The 19138-nt window shown below is 47.6% G+C and overlaps 1 protein-coding gene across 1 annotated transcript in view; it reads right to left on the bottom strand.

The window, feature by feature from the left end:
* The window catches only part of BTBD16 (BTB (POZ) domain containing 16), a 73444-nt gene that overhangs the window by 30048 nt on the left and 24258 nt on the right, over positions 1–19138 (bottom strand). The window contains exons 6-9 of the mRNA XM_006831422.1: positions 18984–19098; positions 15781–15850; positions 13816–13946; positions 7449–7568 (exon numbers count right to left, since the gene is read on the bottom strand). Coding sequence (XP_006831485.1) covers positions 7449–7568; positions 13816–13946; positions 15781–15850; positions 18984–19098 — 436 coding nt within the window. The remainder of the gene's footprint in view (positions 1–7448; positions 7569–13815; positions 13947–15780; positions 15851–18983; positions 19099–19138) is intronic.

Genomic DNA, 19138 nt, shown 5'->3' with positions numbered 1-19138 from the left:
AAGACTCCTTCCCTCTCAATTGGTATTTTGAGCTACTACATCCATAAGTAAAGGTCAAGTTCATCAAATTGTAGCAATTTATACTTACTTCCTTAATCAAATTTCTTTAACTTCCTCTAGTCAAGTTCTGATCATCAAGCCATCCAAGCTAGTTCAAGAAAGTACTATCTGCAAGCTTGGGCATTCTTATGTGCCTCCCCCCACTTCCTATCAGCTGGATACGTCATTGTCAGCTCTAGCCCCCAGTGGCTAGGTCAGTGTCCATGGGCTCAGGAGTTCTCAAGTCTCCCCAAACTTCAGACTAACCAACTCTTCCTCTTCTCTCTTATCTCAAGGTCGACAGGGGTCTATGGAATATGGTCAAACTCAGCCCATTTCTTCATTGCTGCCTTTTCCCGACTTCCACTCACAAGTAGACCAAGGCAGTCACCAGTGAGCTTATAAGCCTGCTCATGTGTTCCTTTTGAGTTTCAGTCTTGGAAGGGAGTTTGCCCTGATGGGACTTGATGGCTTGCCTTGATGGCTCCCTGGTGAACAGCTTGCTTGTTCCTGGGTTTTTAGTTATTTTTTCTTCCTTCTGCTGGTCTTTCTTTCAAGAAGTATCTTCTGTTCCTCTAGCCATTCGGGTTGGTCTGCATGTCCTTTTGAGTGGGAATGTCTCACTTCAGAAGGTTCTGGATGGGGCTCAGGATTCCACCTCTGGCCTACACTCTACAAAGACTCAACAAGAAGCCCATTTCACTGGGCAAGTCCTAGAAGCCCTTCTAGGTATTCCAAACAGTTACAGGCTGAAGACGGGCTTACAAGCTTTCTGTAATCCTATTTCCGATATTTCTTTCTATCCCACTCAAGTGTCTATTTTACAATCGTAGGCACGGGAAACCAAGACCCATACGTTAAGCACTCCATGAGGTTCTCAATAACTGGTTTTTCAAAAGTTGATCACCAGGCCTTTTTTCTTAGGCACCTCCATCCCTTTAATTAATAGCTGAGTGCTTAGCCATTTGAACTACTCAGGGACGTCACATTAACTCAAGGATTTTACTAAAATGGGTTCTAAAAGTATATGTATTACAAGAACGCCTAAACTTGCAGATAGTTCCCATTTGACATAGCTCCGATGGCTTGATGATCAGAACTCAACTAGAGGAAGATAAAAAAAAAAAAAGATTTGATAAAGGAAACAAGTGTAAACTGCTACAATTTGATAAACTTGACCTATACTTATAGATGTTGTTGTTGTTAGGTGCCATAGGGTTGGTACCTACTCATAGCGACCCTATGTACAACAGAATGAAACACTGCCCAGTCCTGGGCCAACCTCACAATTGTTGCCACACTTGAGCCCATTGATGCTGCCACCTTGCCAATCCATCTCGCTGGGGTTCTTCCTCCTTTTCTCTGACCCTCCACCTTACCAAACATGATATCCTTCTCCAATGACTGCACCTTAAACATGATATCCTTCTTCAGAGACTGGTCCCTCCTGACAATATGTCCGAAGTAGAGAGACGAAGTTTGGCCAAAGAACACTCTGGCTGCACTTCTACCAACACAGATCTGTTGGTTCTTTTGGCAGCCCATGGCACTTTCAATATTCTCCTCCAACACCTTAACTCAAAAGCATCAATTCTTCTACGGTCTTCCTTATTCACTGTCCAGCTTTCGCATGCACATGAGGTTATTGAAAATACCATGGCTTGGGTTAGGCACACCTTAGTCCTCAAGCTGACATCTTTGCTCTTCAACATTTTAAAAAGGTCTTGTGTAGCAGATTTGCCTAATGCAATACATTTCATGACTGCTGCTTCCATGAGCGTTGATAGTTGATCCAAGAAGAATGAAGTCCTTGACAACTTCAATCTTATCTCCATTGATCAGAATGTTGTTTATTGGTCCAGTGATAAAGGTTTCTATTTTCTTTACATTGAGATGTAATCCATACCGAAGGCTATGCTCTTTGATCTTCATCAGTAAAGGTTTTAAGTCCTCTTCACTTTCAGCAAGCAAGGTTGTATCATCTGCATATCACAGGTTGTTAATGAGTCTTCCTCCAACCCTGATGCCACGTTTTTCTTCATAGAATCCAGCTTCTCATATTATTTGCTCAGCATACAGGTTGAATAAGTATGGTGAAAGAATACAACCATGTCGCACCTTTTTCTTAATTTTAACCCATTCAGTGTTCCCATGTTCTGTTTGTGGGGGAAGGTAGACTCTCATTGCGTAGCTTTCATCTTGTCTAGACAGGTCTGGTGAAAGGGAACAAAAAGAAAGCATTTGCATTTATTTACCCATCAGGCCTAATTTGGTAGCACAAAAAGAGTGCAGTTTATGGCCATTGTAAGGATGTTGTTGTTGTTGTTAAGTGCTGACCCATAGCGACCCTGTATAGGGTTTCCAAGGAGCCGCTGGTGAGCTTGAACCTCCGATCCTTGTAGTTCAAACGGCTTTGCAGTCTGGTGCATTAACCCACAGTGCCACACCAGGACTTTTGTAAGGATGTTGTTGTTGTTGTGAATGTAGATCTCCAATAATAACACTCCAAAACCAAGATTCTAGGGGCAGTTTGGCCAAGAGGATTCCAAGACCTCTCTGATCGCAGCCATAGCAGAGAGCACATGGAGTGAACCTGGTCATGTGGACATTCTTTTAAAAAGAGAGAGCTACTCTGAAGCCAGTTTAAATGTATGTCAACAAGCTCAGGCAAGAAACTGCTCTAAAGCCTAAGTCAAATCATGCCCCACAGTCAAATATGAGGGGGCTTTAAAAAGTTGGTAGAAAAACTCCATTATCTTTCCATTTCATTTTCCACTAACTTTCAGAAGCCTCCTCATGCACTGACCAGGAGAAACAGGTAGCTAGTCTTGGTTTGATGAGCAGGCATGCCACAAGGAGCCTTGCAAATAGCAGGACACACACTGGCTCCTGTCTGCGCAGGAAGTCCTAGGCCTGTGTCCCTTCTGCTCGGCCCAGCTGAGTGACAGGCCCTGGTGGCGTTGCATTGTTCTGGGTGGTTGGTTCCCTGAGCACCTTCCTTCAGAAGACAGTTTTCCTGGTTAACTAAGGGGAATGGGGTGAGGAGGAATTCAGAGTGGGGATGTTAATCAAAAAGACCATCTCTGAAAAGGACAGAGAACGCTAACTCATGAGGTTGGGAGCCTGGGGAGCCAAAGAATTTGTATTTGTGAGGGGAGGGCCTTTGACAGGGTCACCATCCAGAGGAGGCACTGTGTGCAGTAGTGGAGTGGGGTGGGGTAAGAGAAGCCCCCACAATCCTCAACCTGGGCTACGGGGTCCTCACAGCTAGGAAGCCTGGGGCAAGGGCAATAACCCAGTAAACAAGGTGAGCACGTGCTTACCTGTGTTGTTGTTGTTGTTAGGTGCCATCGAGTTGGTAGACTCACAGCAACCCTATGCACAACAGAACGAAACACTGCCAGATCCTGGGCCAACCTCACAATTGTTGCTACACCTGAGCCCATAGCTTCTGCCACTGTGCCAATCTATCATGTTGAGGGTCTTCCTCTTTTTCTCCGACACTCCACTTTACCAACATGATATCCTTCTCCAATGACTGGTCCCTCCTGACAACATGTCTGGCTGTACTTCTGCCAACACAGATCTGTTTGTTCTTTTGGTAGTCCATGTACTTCCAATATTCTCCTCCAACACCATAATTCAATGCATCAATTCTACAGTCTTCCTTATTCACTGGCAAGCTTTCACATGCATATGAGGTCATTGAAAATACTATGGCTTGGGTCAGGAGCACCTTAGTCCTCAAGCTGACATCTTTGCTCTTCAACACTTTAAAGAGGTATTGAGATTTACCTGTACTTATTAATCTGTAAAGAACAACTTCACATGGGTTTTCACCTTTGTTAGTAAGGAAGCACAAGTAAGTTTACACTTACTTGATGAGGTGGAAACCATGTGAAACTGTTCATATTAGTAAGTAAGCGCAAGTAAGCAAGTGCTTACCCTGATTACTGGATTCTCCATCCCTGTCAGGAACTGTATATGTGAAAGAGGTCTTTCTGTAGGAAGGTGCTGGAAGGATTGAGAGACAGACAGAAGTCAGCCAGACCTAGAAGGCACAATCTCTGATGTGGTGAAAACATGTGACATTGTTCACTAGGAACAGGTAAGTAAGCACAGGTAAGCCCATGCTTACTTTGCTTGTTAGATAATCTGATATTGCCGTGGGAGAGTCGGCCTGGAGGTGAAAAGCATCCCCAAGTCCTTGTTTTCTGGCCTTTTCTTCTAGCCCCCCACAAGGCTTGCTTGGTTGATCGTGGGCAAAGTGAGGGCAGGAACACAGGACAGGCATGTCGGCAGTCAGGGTGACCTGTTAGACTGCACTGCTTCAAGCAGTGAGGGGCAGTGAGACAACTTGGAAATAAGCAAATGGTTTCTAACAAGAAAACCGTGCAGGATTATGTCGTTTGGGGAAGTGTTGGGTGGAGTGGTAAGGTTTGGGGGTCAAAATTGGATCCATGTGGATTCAGGAGGGTGGAAAAGTTATGATGGGAAGAGATGCCCGTGCTCCCTCCCCTCTCTGGTGAAGTCGTTGAGTCCCAGCTCAGGGTGGGTAGGGAAGGCCACTGAACCTCACTTCCAGGCAGGCGCCTCCCCCTTGAACTTTCAGATTCCCGTGTTTCTCTCGTTTCCCATCTCTCCTGGCTAAGTTGTTTCCAGCAAGAGAGCAAACCTGGCGCTGAAGAGCAATTTCTCCTGGTGTGTATGACTCACTGGAAAAAGTGTCTTGTGGGCTATTAAAGGGGAGGGGGAGAGACATTTAAAACATTTGTGTTCCCAGCAAATTATATAGAAACCAAGCAAAGTACGTAGAATTCCAGCAGCGACTAGCACCTTCCCCAAATAAACAAGACAGAAGGAATATGGCTCTGTATCTAACAGCACACAGCTCTTCCAGAAATGGCTTAAATGCTTCCGAACAGAGCAAGTAAACATTGTCTAAAACAGAGATCAACCGCTGCTTAATAGCATGGAGAACACGTGTCAATCTACTGAGCTCACATGTGCACAAAACATGGGGTTTCTGACTCCTTCATGCTTGCAAGTCCTCCTCCATTCCAACTGATACAGGGTGTCCCTGACAGTTGTGCCTCAATGTTCCCTGGAGCACCAATTACAGAAGCCCAAAGGTGGAAACAACCTGCCTCCATCAGCCAATAGATGGATAAACACATTATGAAATCTACATGCAATGAAATATTATTCAGCCATAAAAATAAATGAAGTTGAGATGCATGAAGGAACCTGAATGAAATTGGTCAGTCACGAAAGGCCAAATACTACATGGTCTCATTTATATGCAACTACGAGGGGTCCCGTTGGAGGCTGTAGGAAAAACACTGGACCACTAACCATCTGGTTGATGGTTCAAACCCACTGGTCATCCTGATTTCCAAGGAGCACTCTGGCTGTATTTCTTCCAACACAGGTCACCACGGGTGGCAGAACTTTCAGCATCACAGCCATACACAAGCCACCACAGTAGGAAAAGCTAGAGCAGAGAGCCTCATCTTTTGCCCTAGGAGTGGCTGGTGGGTTTGAACTGCCAACCTTGTGGTTAGTAGTCCAGTGCCTATGTTACAGCACCATGAGGACTCTTTTAACAGAGGCCAAGGTGACAGAAAACAGAGCCCACAGACCAGCATCCCCGCTCCCTCTCCTCCCACATCCTGTGCCTAAGAGCTGCCCCTGTAGAAACTGCTCATCAGGACCCGCGCCAAACTGAACAGATAGCAAACACCTGTGCTAGCAGGTAGTCCCTCATGGGGAGGTACTGCAAGGTTCATATAGAGGCCTTGGCCAATCACAATGCTAACAACACAACAATGCCAACAATAACGACAACCCAGAACCTAGAGGCAGCCTCAGAATCTTTCTTAACACAGTACCCAGGGAGCCATTCACAAACCAAAAGGAGCGGACACCTTTTCAGAAAGGCATTCTGCCTGCCAGTCTAGGAATGGGCAGCAATGTAAGCTTGGACTTCGCCAGATCTGGGTTCTAATCAAACTCTATTCCTTACCACTTGTGTGCTCTCTGGCAAGAGATTTCATCCCTACTTCAGTTTCCTCATCTGTACAATAGGAACAATGAAAGCTGCCTCTTAGTCATTTGCACACTGAATGAGATCATGCGCCAAAGGACGTTGTTAGGTGTCAAGTCGGTTCTCACCCATAGCGACCCTCTATAGGGTTTCCAAGGAGCAGCTGGTGAGTTTGAAATGCCAACCTTGTAGTTCAATCCAACCTTGCAGTCCAGGTGCTTATTCTACAGCACCACACCACGACTCCACTTAGTAAGCATGTTTTAATGGGGCATACATTTTATTACTGTCTTTGTTATTTTTCACTTAAATGCTGAGATATCTAACTTTTGGAATTCACATGTTTGTTGTTGTTAAGTGCCGTCGAGTCGGTTCTGACCCATAGCTACCCTGTACAGGGTTTCCGAGGGTGTAAATCTTTACGGGAGTAGAAAGCCTTATCTTTCTCCCGTGGAGCGGCTGGTAGTTTCGAACCGCTGACCTTAAGGTTCGCAGCCTGATTCGTAACCACTACGCTACTTAGAGAGTATAATACACTGGATTTGTCATATGAAACCTGGTGCCTTCAAACATTTTTCTATTTCTCCAGAAAACTCAGAATTTCATATTCTAGTGGGTAAAGGAGAAAGGAGAATGGTTGGTCTGTTTTGAGAACATTTTAAATGTGACGTCATTGGTAGTTAGGGTAGCATAGTCATCTTCTGGGATCAAAAGATGACCTTCAGTATCATGCCTCTTACTGGACTCAGAACAGGTTCTCAGAAGCACAGTGCTATCTCACGGTTCAACACCTACACGCTCTTTACTTTCCAGGTGGCTCAGCTGTTCAAAGTCATTCCATAACTGTCGGTCCCATAAAGCAAGCTGCAGTCTCTCTACTCCGCTGTTTCTGTGGAAATTGTATCACGGTCTTTTCTCCACCACGGCGGTGCTGTGGCTTCTGTGTACCATTCAGTTGGTTCCGACTCAGAGCAGAGCTGCCCCACAGGGTTTCCTAGGCTGTCTGTCACCTTTGTGGAAGGAGCCCTCCCTGGTGGTAGAATGGGGCTAACCAGAAGGTCAGTGGTTTGAACTCACCAGCTGCTCCACAAAAGACAAAACCCTCTGTACTGATAAAAACATACAGCTTTGGAAGCCCAATGGGCAGTCCTGTTCTGTCCTACGAGTCGGAATGGACCTGAAGGCAGTGGGTTTGGTTTAGTTATCTTTATGGGAGCAGACTGCCAGGTCTTTTGTCCCGTGGAACCGCCGGGACCTTTCAGTTAACATTGCACACACACACACACACACACACACACCCATTCCAGTGTGTGTCATAAAGCAGCACCTGTCCATTTCATCAAGTGACACCAGGTTATGTTACCTGCTGAAGAAAGCTGACACATTCTCATAGACGGGGACGGTCTGCATTTTGTGGTGTAGTTGCAAGTAGACCCAAAACAGCACAGTCTTCAGAAGATGAAACTCACTAAATGTAAACAAACTGGGTGAAAGGAAAGAGTAAACTGTTAGGAATGGTAAATGCCCAGACCAGGGGTGCAGAACCTTTGTCCTGCCAAGGGCCATTTGAATATTTATGACATAATTAATGGACCATACAAAACTATTAACTTAAAATTAGCCTGCTTTCATATAATGAAGGCGCTCTGGTAGCGTGGTGGTTACGAGTTGGATTGCTAACCTCAATGTCAGCAGTTCGAAACTACCAGCTGTTCCACTGGAGAAAGATGAGGCTTTTTGCTCCCGTAAAGATTTATAGCCTCAGAAACCCTATAGAGAGTCGCTATGAGTCGGAACCGACTCAACGGCACATCACCACCACCACTACCATCATGTAATGGCTGGAACGGGAACCTTGGCAAATTATCTTACAGACCTTATTTGGCCCTAGGGCCAGATGTTCCCCACTCCTGGCTTAGACCATTCACTTAAGGGAAAATAAAAAGTTAGAAGTGAGTTTAGGAATGAGGCCGTATAGCCTCTGGGTTATGCGCCAGCCTCAGAAACAGCCGAGTGGCCCACTCAATGTCACGTGGTCTGTAGGGACCCCTGAGCCAGAGTCTGAGTAATCCACCTACCACAGGTTGGACACATACAGTGTTCATTCAGTGTTCTTCACTCGGACCAGATGTTCCCAGGGTGTTTTCCGTATATTCCCATATTTTAACCCATACAATAGCCATAGAAAACTGGGACCTAGTCCTTATTCTTAAAGATGTGACTGTTAATTAGAATCATTGAAACGAAATGCAGTGTATGATTTGTTGAATGTAAAACTGATGATCTGCTCTGTAAACCTTCACTCAGTTAACACACACACACACACACACACACACACACACATACATACAAGTTTTGAAGGAAAAAAAGTGTGGGTATTAAATGAGACGAAGCCTATCTTTACTTAAAATGTTGTAGATTTAAAAACTTTTTTTAATTAAAAAAATATTGCAAACAAATATAATTCATCTTAATGGCTGAGTTTTCTAGCACCACGCACCTTTAATTTTAAATGCTTACGGAGTGCCTTACGATCCTCACCCTCATCCCAATCAGACTGAGCGTCTACAACATCTCCAGCTTACAAGATTCTAGAATTTAGGGTCATGAAAGAAACTCAGTTCTACCCCAAACCATCTTGGAACCTCCTGCGAGGTGCTTTGTGGCCCTTTAGCTGCAATTTCCTCATCTGTAAAATAGCAGGGGAGCCACTGGGTGGTGTAGACAGTTAACACACTCGGCAGTTAACAAAGTTTGGAGGTACAAGTCCGTCCATGCAGAGGTGTCTCGGAAGGAAAGCCTGGTGGCGTACTTGTGAAACAGCAGCTGTTGTTGTTGTGAAGTGCCATTGAGTCAGTTCTGACCCATAATGACCCTGTATAGGGTTTCCAAGCAGCAGCTGGTGAGCTTGAACCATCGACCTTGCAGTTCAAACAGCTTTGCAGTCTGGCGCATTAACCCACAGCGCCACACCAGGTAACCTTTATGGAGCAGAGTTCTACTCTGACACACGGGAGGCTGCCATGAGGTGGAACGGACTCAACAACCAGCTGTTTTAGCAGATCAGAAGGTAAGACTGTGAACCACAAAGTCGGTGGTTCGAGTCCATCAGCTGCACTGCAAGAGAAAGTTGAGGCTTTCTGCTCCTGCAAAGATTTACAGCCTCGGAAACCCTATACATGGTTGGTATGAGTGGGAGCTGAGTCAATACACTTAGTAATGCCCACAAAGATTCACCATCTCAAGAAGCCTAAGGGCACCTCTCCTCTGTCCCCTATAGTGTCCCTAGGAGTTGGAATAGACTTGATGGCAGCAGGTGCGGTTTGTGGTTACACCAGGCCCACCTGGAAAGCGAGGCTCTACTCTTTATTATATGGTCAGCATGTTAATAAACTTTTTTCCATCTGCTACCTCTGATTGGGCGGGGGGCGAGAGGGAAGGAGTGCAATGGCTGCATAAGATAAACACTGGACTACAAACCACAAGGTAGGTGGTTTGAGTTCACCAGCTGCTCCTGCAAAGATTGACAAGCCTGGACAACCCTATTCAGACTCAAGGTCAGTCTGAATCTGAAGGACTCCACGGCACTTAACACTCACTACCACCTTCCATGTATCCAAACATAGTCCAGCTTCCGGGGAGTGGCACCTGAACATATTTGGAAGCCATCACAGCATCGATCACACACATACATGTGGCAGGCATGCAGGGGTGAGGTCAGCTGATGTTCCCGGAGCCCACATGCTGCCTGCAGTGACAGGAACCTCCCACCAGAAACAAGGACAAAGAGTGGCTGCTGCCCTCTAAGAGGTCCGCTTCTCTAGCCACAACCTGGTTATCTAAGAAGTCATTTTAGCGTTTCTTAAACCCACTGATACTTCAGTCTTGATTTGACCAGAGCATCTTATCATTCTCCCGTGGAGTGGCAGGTGAGCTCGAACCACTGTCATTGTGGTTCACAGTCCAGTGCTTATCCTATAGAGCTACTGTGTTCCCTACCTGGTTTCTTAGGGCTGGCCAGTTCTGGCTGTTTTCTTCTCACGGCTGGCAAGCCCCAACCTCCACAACAAATGAGGAGGTCCAAGGTCAAGATCATGGACTTGGGAGTCAAAGGAGACCTGGCCCCATGCCACGCCGTGTCCATGTTTAGGACACACCTGTTAAACACCCTGCCCGTCAACAACTTCATCAGTGGAAGAAGGCTAGTAAATGCGCCCATTGCACGGACTTGCAGGGACTCATGGATCAGTGTACGCAGCGTGTTGTTGGTGGGTGCCGTCGAATAGATTTGACTTACAGCAGCCCTCTGTACAAGAGAACAGAACACTGCCCGCTCCTGCCCCCGCCTCTCTATCGCTGCCATGTCTGAGCCCACTCTTGCAAGCACTGTGTCAGTCCATCTCACTAAGGGTCTTCCTCTGTTGCACCGACCCTCTACTTTACCCAGTATGATGTCTGAGGTGTAGTGAATTGCTTAATACATCTCCTCTAGTCTTAGTCTTTGTAACTTCCACCAAACGACTTTCTTCCTGGTGGGCGTGGGGAAGAGATGGTGGGAGGAGACACTGATGGGCTGGCATGATTCAGCTGTGAAGGGTAGCTAGGTGAACTGGAATCCTACAAACATGAAACTCTACCATGGGTAGAAAAGGAGCCATCTCAGGGCAGTGACGCCAGGGATGGAGACAGGGACGATGACGTGGACAGATGGAGCAGCTGGGGACACTGGACTTAGGGAGAGAGAGGGGCTGTGTGCTGATGGCTGGGGGGCAGGCTTGTGGGGTGTATCCTTTGGTTATTTGATGATGATGCATGGAGGGGATTGTAATCATTGCAATCAAACAAAATAAATAAGAAGAATGTAAAACTGATGTTCTCCCATGTAAACCCACATAATTCACAATAAAAACTTAAAAAACAAATTAAATTGTTATGAAACGAATCACTCATTCAACTCAAAGCTTTTCTCTGAAAAAAAAAAAAATTAAAAAAAGCTCATGAAAGGCCAGCTAAGATGCAACTATTGGTCTGTGTGGAAGAAAGAAGCGTGATGAAAATTCAGAGATGCTTGGAATCAGCAAGTTCAGTGAACCAATGGAGCAGGTGAACGGAAGTCACCACAACCGTGAGACCAGAAAAACTAGATGGTGCCTAGCTAACTCCCACTGCCAAGTGCTCTGGAAGGGATGACATTAAAAGGTCCTAGATAGAGTGGGAGAAATTGTGAAACAAAACTCAAAATTAAAAGAAGAGACTGAGCTTACCCATCAGAAAGAGACTGGAGGAAGGAACCCAAGACCATGACCCTCAACCATCCATCAGGACTGGGACAGAATGTAGGTATACAGGCACGAGAACAACCCTAGTAAGGTGTGCTCACATGGATCTGTCAATCATTCAAGATCCAAAAGGGCAACACTTGCCTAAGGACAAAGTGGTGACTGGAAGGGAAGGAGGGTGGAAGGGAATAGGAGGAAGTGGGATAACTGCTGTTTCAGGGAGGGGCATATACTCACTGAGGTGAAACAAAGTGCACAGTTTGTCGAATGTAAAACTGATGATCATTTCTGTAAACCTTCACTGAATTCACAATAAAAAGAAAAAAAAAAAGGAGCCATCTCAAAAGCCGGGGGTAGCGGGTAGGAATCTCACAACCATCAAGGAAGAGCTAGGAGTGAGTTGCGTCCTCTGGACCCCAAGACCCCTGCACACTGAACCTCCTGGACTCAGGGACAGACACCTGTGACATTGGAGGAGGGGCAGAGGAGCAGCAGCAGCAGAACCAAGAGCCAGAGCACGAGACAGAAGCCCACTGCAAGGACAGCTGAGGGACTGTGGGTAGGAGGCCTGCTTGTAGAGTGGGGGTTGGGCAAGGACATTAAGTGGGGGAGTTAGGATCACTGACCCACAGAGCTAGAGCTGAGGCTTCTGGTGGGGTGGTGTGTCCTGTGGGCATTTATCAGCAGCTGATTGGAACAGTTGTTCCCTAAGCATTTTCTGATTCGGTATTGTAACCTGTTCACTTCCTAATAAACCCCACAGCTGTGAATGTGACGTCAGAGTTCTGTATGACGTTGCAATGAATTACTGAACTCGACAGAGCAAAGTGTGAGTCATGGGAAAGACGGCTGGTACCACATCACTCCTCTAGGGACTGGTCCCTCCTGACGACATCTCCAAAACATGTGACACCAAGTACCACCATTCTCCCTTCCAGGGAGCATCCTGGCTGTACTTCTTCCAAGACAAATCCGTCCACTCTTCCAGCAGTCCATGGGAGGCTTGATACTCTTCACCCACTCGAGTAACTTAAATGCAACAATTCTTCTTTGGTCTTTGGTCTTCCTTGTTTGTTATCAGTTTTTCAATATATATGAGGCAACTGAAAATGTGGTGGTGCACCTGAATCCTCAAAGTGACACCTTTGTTTTTGAAGGTCTTTTTGTAGGCAGCTTAGCACCCACCCATGAACATCCAATGAAAGTCAATTCAACAAAAGGCCCACCCTCCTCAGGAGTCTATGGTACCAGATCCAAGAGCAAAGGTCCTTCCACAAGAGACCCTGGGTGTTTATGTTTCTAACAACCTCACCATGTGTGGGGTGTGGCTCCAGCCACCGTCTCTTGTGCCTTCTGTAACTCCCCACTTCTCAAGCTTTTAGGCAAACCTTCTAGAAGTCAGGTGGACAAGGGCAGTTCACCTGGTGGGGGGCGGGATGTGAGTGCCAATAACTGTCATTCCTGGCCATGCTTACCTTAATCATCCATCCCTGAGGTCACTCAGAGCCCTGGCTCAGTGGAGACGGTCCTGGGAGGGGCTGGAGGGCCAGCACCCAGTGTCCACACAGTCATGTCTTCCCAAACCTGTGAGTCTAGACACTGTATGGGTCATACTCTTGAGCACTTTCCCGCCCAGCGTCCGCTCTGTAAGGCCAAGCCCATCATTAACGTGCTGGCTGTGGTGAGACATTTGTTTCCTCCTTTCTTGGTTATATGCTACCAGGGTGGGGACAGCTCAGTCTTTCCAAGGGAGGGGCAGTGTGAAGATGAACCCAAGCACTGCCGTGTTTATCTTTCTGCATCGATTGCACAATGGGGGAGAATACCCTGCAAACACATCCAGCACCCGGGCTCCTGACCCTCACTAGTACATAAGGTCTTTGGTGAGACCACAGATCGGTTCTACCCCTGTGGAGATCGCAAGCTACTCACTTAGCACACGGCACCCAGGCAGTGGACTAGGTGGGTCTAGAGCTATTCAGGAGAGGAGTCAGGGCCAGGGGCCTGAATTGATGGAGGAGGAAGACTCCTGTCTCTTTACCCTCTGGTTTCATCTTATTTTCCAAATTGTCCACAATGAATATGAACCAATGTTGGCAGGGGTTTTACAGTAATTATTCATGCAATACGGTTTTCTTAGTTTTCTCTCCCAACAGGCACTAGAGTGGTCTACTCAGATGAAGGAGGGCAAAGGGAACCCTGTCCCAGCCCCATGCGCCCCAATGCCGTCGTCTGTTCCAACTCATGGTGACCTTGCATAGCAGAGTAGATGTGCCCACAGCGTTTCCCTTAACCACCACATCACCAGGGCTCCTGAGCCCCATGCGCAGTGCCTGCATTTCCAGTTGGCTGGGGACCAGGTAGGCAGGAAGTGTAAGGTCAAGGGAAGTTCCACCCTCTGGCAGGTGTCACCTGCTTTCCCAGGGACCAGGCACCGGGAGCAGCTCTTACCTGGGGGACTGGAGCACCCTGTGGAGTAGCTCCTGCGGAATGTTCCGGAGGTGGCTGTTGTACGTCATCACAGGGACCAGGTTCATCTCCAACCACTGCTGACAGGCTCTGGTGAGCTGTTCTTCCTTGTACTGAGAAGGAAAGAAAACCCACCTGAGAAAGGCATTTGTGGAGTCTTGGTGTAGCGCTGTAGGATAAGCACGGGACAAGGTAGGCAGTTCAAATCCACCAGTCCCTCCTCAGAAACCCTATACAGGGTCATTGTGAGTTGGAACCCACGTTAACAGTATTTAACAGCATTTAACAAAGGCATTTGTAAGCCCTCAGCGCCCCCTGCTGTCCAAAGCAGGTATTACATATGTGCCTGTGGAGCTGGGTTGCAGATGTGTTTAATTAATCATTGCTTTAAAAGTAATAAAAGATACAGCAACACTGAACCGCACAGCTAAGACTGTCTGAGCGCCTACCTTGCTCAGCTGACTGAAATCAACCCCCACAACAACCCCTACTTTCCTGGTGAAGAAACAGGCTCTGAGGTTCCTGGGACTTGCCTACTCAAGGGGTAAGCAGCCTTAGTAACTAGACTCCAGTTCTGGTGGTCTAGCCACAGAGCTCACATGCTGACGTCTCTAGGCTAAAGTCAGTGCCTGGTCTCAGACAGGGCCAGTGGGGTGGACCTCAACTGCAGCTCTGTGGCACTTATGGACACACATTCTAAAGGCAAGACAGACGAAAGGACAAGGGTCTTAAAACAGACTTCCCATGTTCTCAGGAAAGCTCCCTAGAGTGACATTCTAATGATCAGTGAGTAAAGATGAGGACACGGAGCTGTCTGTTCAAAACCAGAGTTGAAGCCATTGTTCTTCTCGTGGCAACCCCTGCAACATCCCCATGAACAGCTGCAGATTGGACCACTGGGAGCCAGAGGATTTTTCACTGGCTGACTTGTGGTGGCAGTTTGCCACACCTTTCTTCATTGTCTTAGTCTGGAAGTTACGGTGAAACCTGCTCAGCATCACAAGAGAGAGCAAACCTCAGCAGACAGGTGGGCACCCTGTACAAGGCGCACTGGTCAGGGCTCGAACCAGGAGGACCACATTGTGTGGGAACCATGTCACGGCAAAGCCCTTTGTTTCAAAGTGGTAATGGTCCTCCTGGTCAATGAGGGCTGTGGGGAGGTAGTTGGGGAGTCAGGGGGCCTGAGGTTCAGACCCAGAGCACACTCTGGAACACATGACACTGGCAGGTACCTGTCTCCATGGATCAGAGATGTCATTTAGTCCCATCACACACGGACACGCAGACCAGGGTCCAGGTGGGATGGTTTACCAGCCTCCAGTGACGTGTCTTGACAAGTAGTGAGATAGGCTGGGTCCACCCCCCACCCTCAGGACATTAAGGCCTTCCTATGTTTTAGTCCTGGGGTGGCGCTATGGGATAAAGCACTGGACAGCCAGGTCAGTTTAAACCACAAGGTCGGTGGTTCAAACTCACCAGGTGCTCCTTGGGAACCCTATACAGAGTCAGAGTGAGTAGGAACCCTCTCGATGGCACTTAACTGTTTTAATATTAAAATATTCTTTTACAAATAAAATGATGTTTTTTTAAATATGTTCAGCTGGCAAAACCCCATGTTGGCACCCTGAAGTGGATCCCTTCAGACTTGTATTTGGAGCTGGATCTGGAGTTCTCTCGTCTTTTTATTGTAAATTGAGTGATAGTTGACATGGGAGAACATCAGTTTTGCACTCATCATTTCATTGCAATGATTACAATCTCCTCCGTGCATCATCATTCAACAGTATTTTGGGGTGTGTGTGTGTGTGTACACAATAACACTCAGGAATATATAATCATTTAAACAACCAAAGGGCACATTCTGCAAGCCTGCCTCCTGACTGTCTGGAGTGCTCTGGAAGCTCCCCTCCCAGGTACAACGTGCCCACCTTTCCAGGTAGTGTTTACCTTGCAGCCAGCCATGTAGAAGTCCTTGATGGTACTTGGTGAGATTTTATTCACCATGAAGGCTATACATCTGCAGAGAGAAAATGAATGTTCCTGGAGGCCCAAGGCTGCCTTCAGAGACCTTTGATGTGGAAGGAGCCTCGTCTCAGGGAAGTGGACACTTGGCTACAGTGCAAGTCCAGCAAGGTCTCTTACAAGGAACTCTGGGACGAGGGAGGCCAGGCCTGAGCACAAACCCTTTACAAGGGGAGCCAGGGAGCACTTCCATCATTCAAAGCAAAAGCATTTAAAAGCACTTTTTATGGTTGTTGTTGTTAAGTGCCGTTGAGTTGGTTCCGACCCACAGACACCCTGTATAGGGTTTCCGAGGAATAGCTAGTGAGCTTGAACCACCAACCTTGAGGTTCAAGGCAACTTTGCAGTCCAGCGCCTATTGAGGGTTAATTTCAGTCCGGGCGCCATCTGGTCATCCATCTGCCTGAGATGCTGTTTTCTTTGGAACAGACCACTGCCAGGCTGCTAGATGGGGGTCTGAGTCTGCTTCCTCTCGGGGCTCAAGTGTCTTATTCTGTCATAAAGAGGAGCGGGGTATGGACATCTGCCACAATGTGAATGACCCTTCATGACATTAAGCTGAAAGAAGTCACATAGTGTATATGAAATGCCCACAATAGGCAAATCCACATAGCCATAGATGAGCGGTTGCCCAGGGCTGGGGTGGGGAGAGGAGTGGACAGGACACAGTATCTCCTTCGGGAACATGGGGCTTCCAAGACTCGACAGAGGTTCTGACTCAGGCTAGAGGGACCCAAATGACCAGCAGGCGAACTCTTCACGTGTGTGTATGTATTTATGTGTGTATGTGTTGCGCACACACATGCATCTGACAACAATGACTCCAGCCCCTGTACTGATGCAGACCTTGATCCCTGAATGAAGGTAACATCACCTGATTGAACCTGTGCAAACTTCCCCTAAAGATGGGGCCAGTTACAGGGGCCTGGCAGCCTGGTTTGTTCATTTGTGAAATGGCTGGCCTGGCCTATCATCTCAAAACCTGTCCCGAGCTGGCATTCCAAGCAAGGAGAGCTGGGAAGGAAGGAAAAGGAAGAGGCCCAGATAGGTTCTTCCCCAGATCGGCCAGGGCCATGGACCCAGTGTATGATGGGACCTCAGAGCTGGGCAGCCGTGACCAGAGACAGTCCTTCCAGGGAGCAGGTGAGAGGGTCTTCCTGGACAGCAAAGCAAACAGCTGCTCTGAAGACAAAGCTCTGATTCTGGAAAGTTCTATATGTCACAGGCTAAGCTGAAGATAGGGACACATAGAAGGATGGTGCAGTCACAGGAAAACTCAGACTATTGTCCACCGTAAGCTGCAGGGTCAGCTTCCTCAGTTGGCCCCAGATGAGCCCTGGGCAATCGCTCATCTATGGCTATGTGGATTTGCCTATTGTGGGCATTTCATATACACTATGTGACTTCTTTCAGCTTAATGTCATGAAGGGTCATTCACATTGTGGCAGATGTCCATACCCCGCTCCTCTTTATGACAGAATAAGACACACCCAGCCGACACTCTGGCTCTTCCCCGCTCCCCCACCGTGACCGTGACTCAAGCCCTCCGGGTCTGACCAGGCCAAGCCTCTTAGGCCTTTCTGCTCCTGTTCATGGCTCCCTGCTGCCCAGAGCGCCCTTTCTTTCTCTGAAAACTGTACTGTGAATTGAGTGAAGGTTTACAGAGCAGAGCACCAGTTTACCGTCAACCAATTACATGCTTCGATTCATCTCACTATTTGCAGTTCCCTCTTCCTCCCTGTTTCTTATTCGGCTTGGAAATGGAGCCACACGGAGTGGGTTCCGTTCCAGACTTGAAGGGTGATCAAAGGCCATAGTTTCGGGGTTCTACCAGTCTCAGAGGGCCTTTTCTATGCTGTAGCCCCTGCTTTATGAGCCCTCTGCAGACATATCCAGGTCAAAGCAAACCCCCTGCTTCCTGCCATCCTTGGTCATGGGGCCTGGGTGTCCCTGCCAAGGCTGCAGGATCCTCCCCTAAGACGTGTCAGTGCCCCTAGGTGGGGATGAGGTGCAGGCTCAAGGTATCTGTGGGGTGAAGCTGGCTGTATGGACTTGTCACAAAGTGGGTTGGAATTTGTAAAGTCCCCAGGAAAGACCGTGCACCTGCCCACCACACTAACAAGCACATCTGCCTATTGTAGGTATTTCACACAAGAGGAATCCTGCAATATTTGTCCTTTGTTGTTGTTGTGTGCTGTGGAGTTTCCGACTCATAGCGACCCTGTACAGGGTTTCCAAGGCTGTAACTCTTTACGGGAGCAGAAAGCCTCATCTTTGTCCCACAGAACAGCTGGTAGTTTCGAACTGCTGTCCCTGAGGTTAGCAGCCCGATTCATAACCACTACGCTACCAGAGTGACCGCCTTATTTCACCCAACATAATGTCCTGGTGTGGTGCTGTGAGTCAGCACTGGACTGTGAACCACAAGGTCAGCAGTTCAAATCCACCAGCTGCTCCTCAGAAACCGTATACAGCGTCGATATGAGTCAGAACCAACTCGATGCCACTTGGCAACAACAAATGTTGGTGATGTTCCAGGTGTCACTGATCAAAGCACGTGTCAGAATCTCATTTCTCTTGTAAGCGGAATAACAGCCCATTATATGTAGGGACCATGTTTTATGTTTATCATCTGCGGATGGGAGCTTTTGGCTTTGTTCAGAGTGTAACTTTCATCAAAAGAGAGAATATCCCTGAAAAGAAAAAGCGAGGTTTTCTTGGAACGAGCGTTGGTGGGAACGTTGGATGGGTTGCTTGTCCTCACAGGGCTGGTTTGAGTGTGCAGGCTCTAAATGGAGGAAACTTTTTAAGGCAAAAATGTAAACTGGTGAAACTGATCATCAGTAACTGTTGAATGCTACAATGAAATCGTTCCATGAATCAAGAATCTCTGGAGTAAAAGGAGGTGCTGGAGACTGGTCTGTTATGAATTCATGTTTCTGTTCCTTTCTAGGTTCAAAGCCCTGCTCAGTGAATTAGTGTTTCTGTTCCTTTCTAGGTTCAAAGCCCTGCTCAGTGCAAAGGAACCCGGAGTCCAGGGAAAGAGAGTGTCTAGGAAGGAGCCCAGTCCCGGACTCGGTCTATCCCTGACAGACGCTGCCCCTGCCCAGTACCTAGGTCTGCCTTACCTCTGGAACAGGACGGAGAACTGGAGGACGTGTGCGGAAGCTAGCACCCCCAGCACGTCTTCTACGTTCATCTCCAAGTCATCCAAGTACAGGTGCTTCAGGGCCGAGGCAAAGGCTGGTGAAGAGACAGCAGCAGAATAGACGGTCAGGGAGGC

This window comes from Chrysochloris asiatica, unplaced genomic scaffold (assembly GCF_000296735.1).
Source record: "Chrysochloris asiatica unplaced genomic scaffold, ChrAsi1.0 scaffold00003, whole genome shotgun sequence".
Classification (NCBI taxonomy): domain Eukaryota; kingdom Metazoa; phylum Chordata; class Mammalia; order Afrosoricida; family Chrysochloridae; genus Chrysochloris; species Chrysochloris asiatica.
The sequence above is the reverse complement of the archived record's forward strand: the minus strand, read 5'-3'. Positions and strand labels throughout refer to the sequence as shown.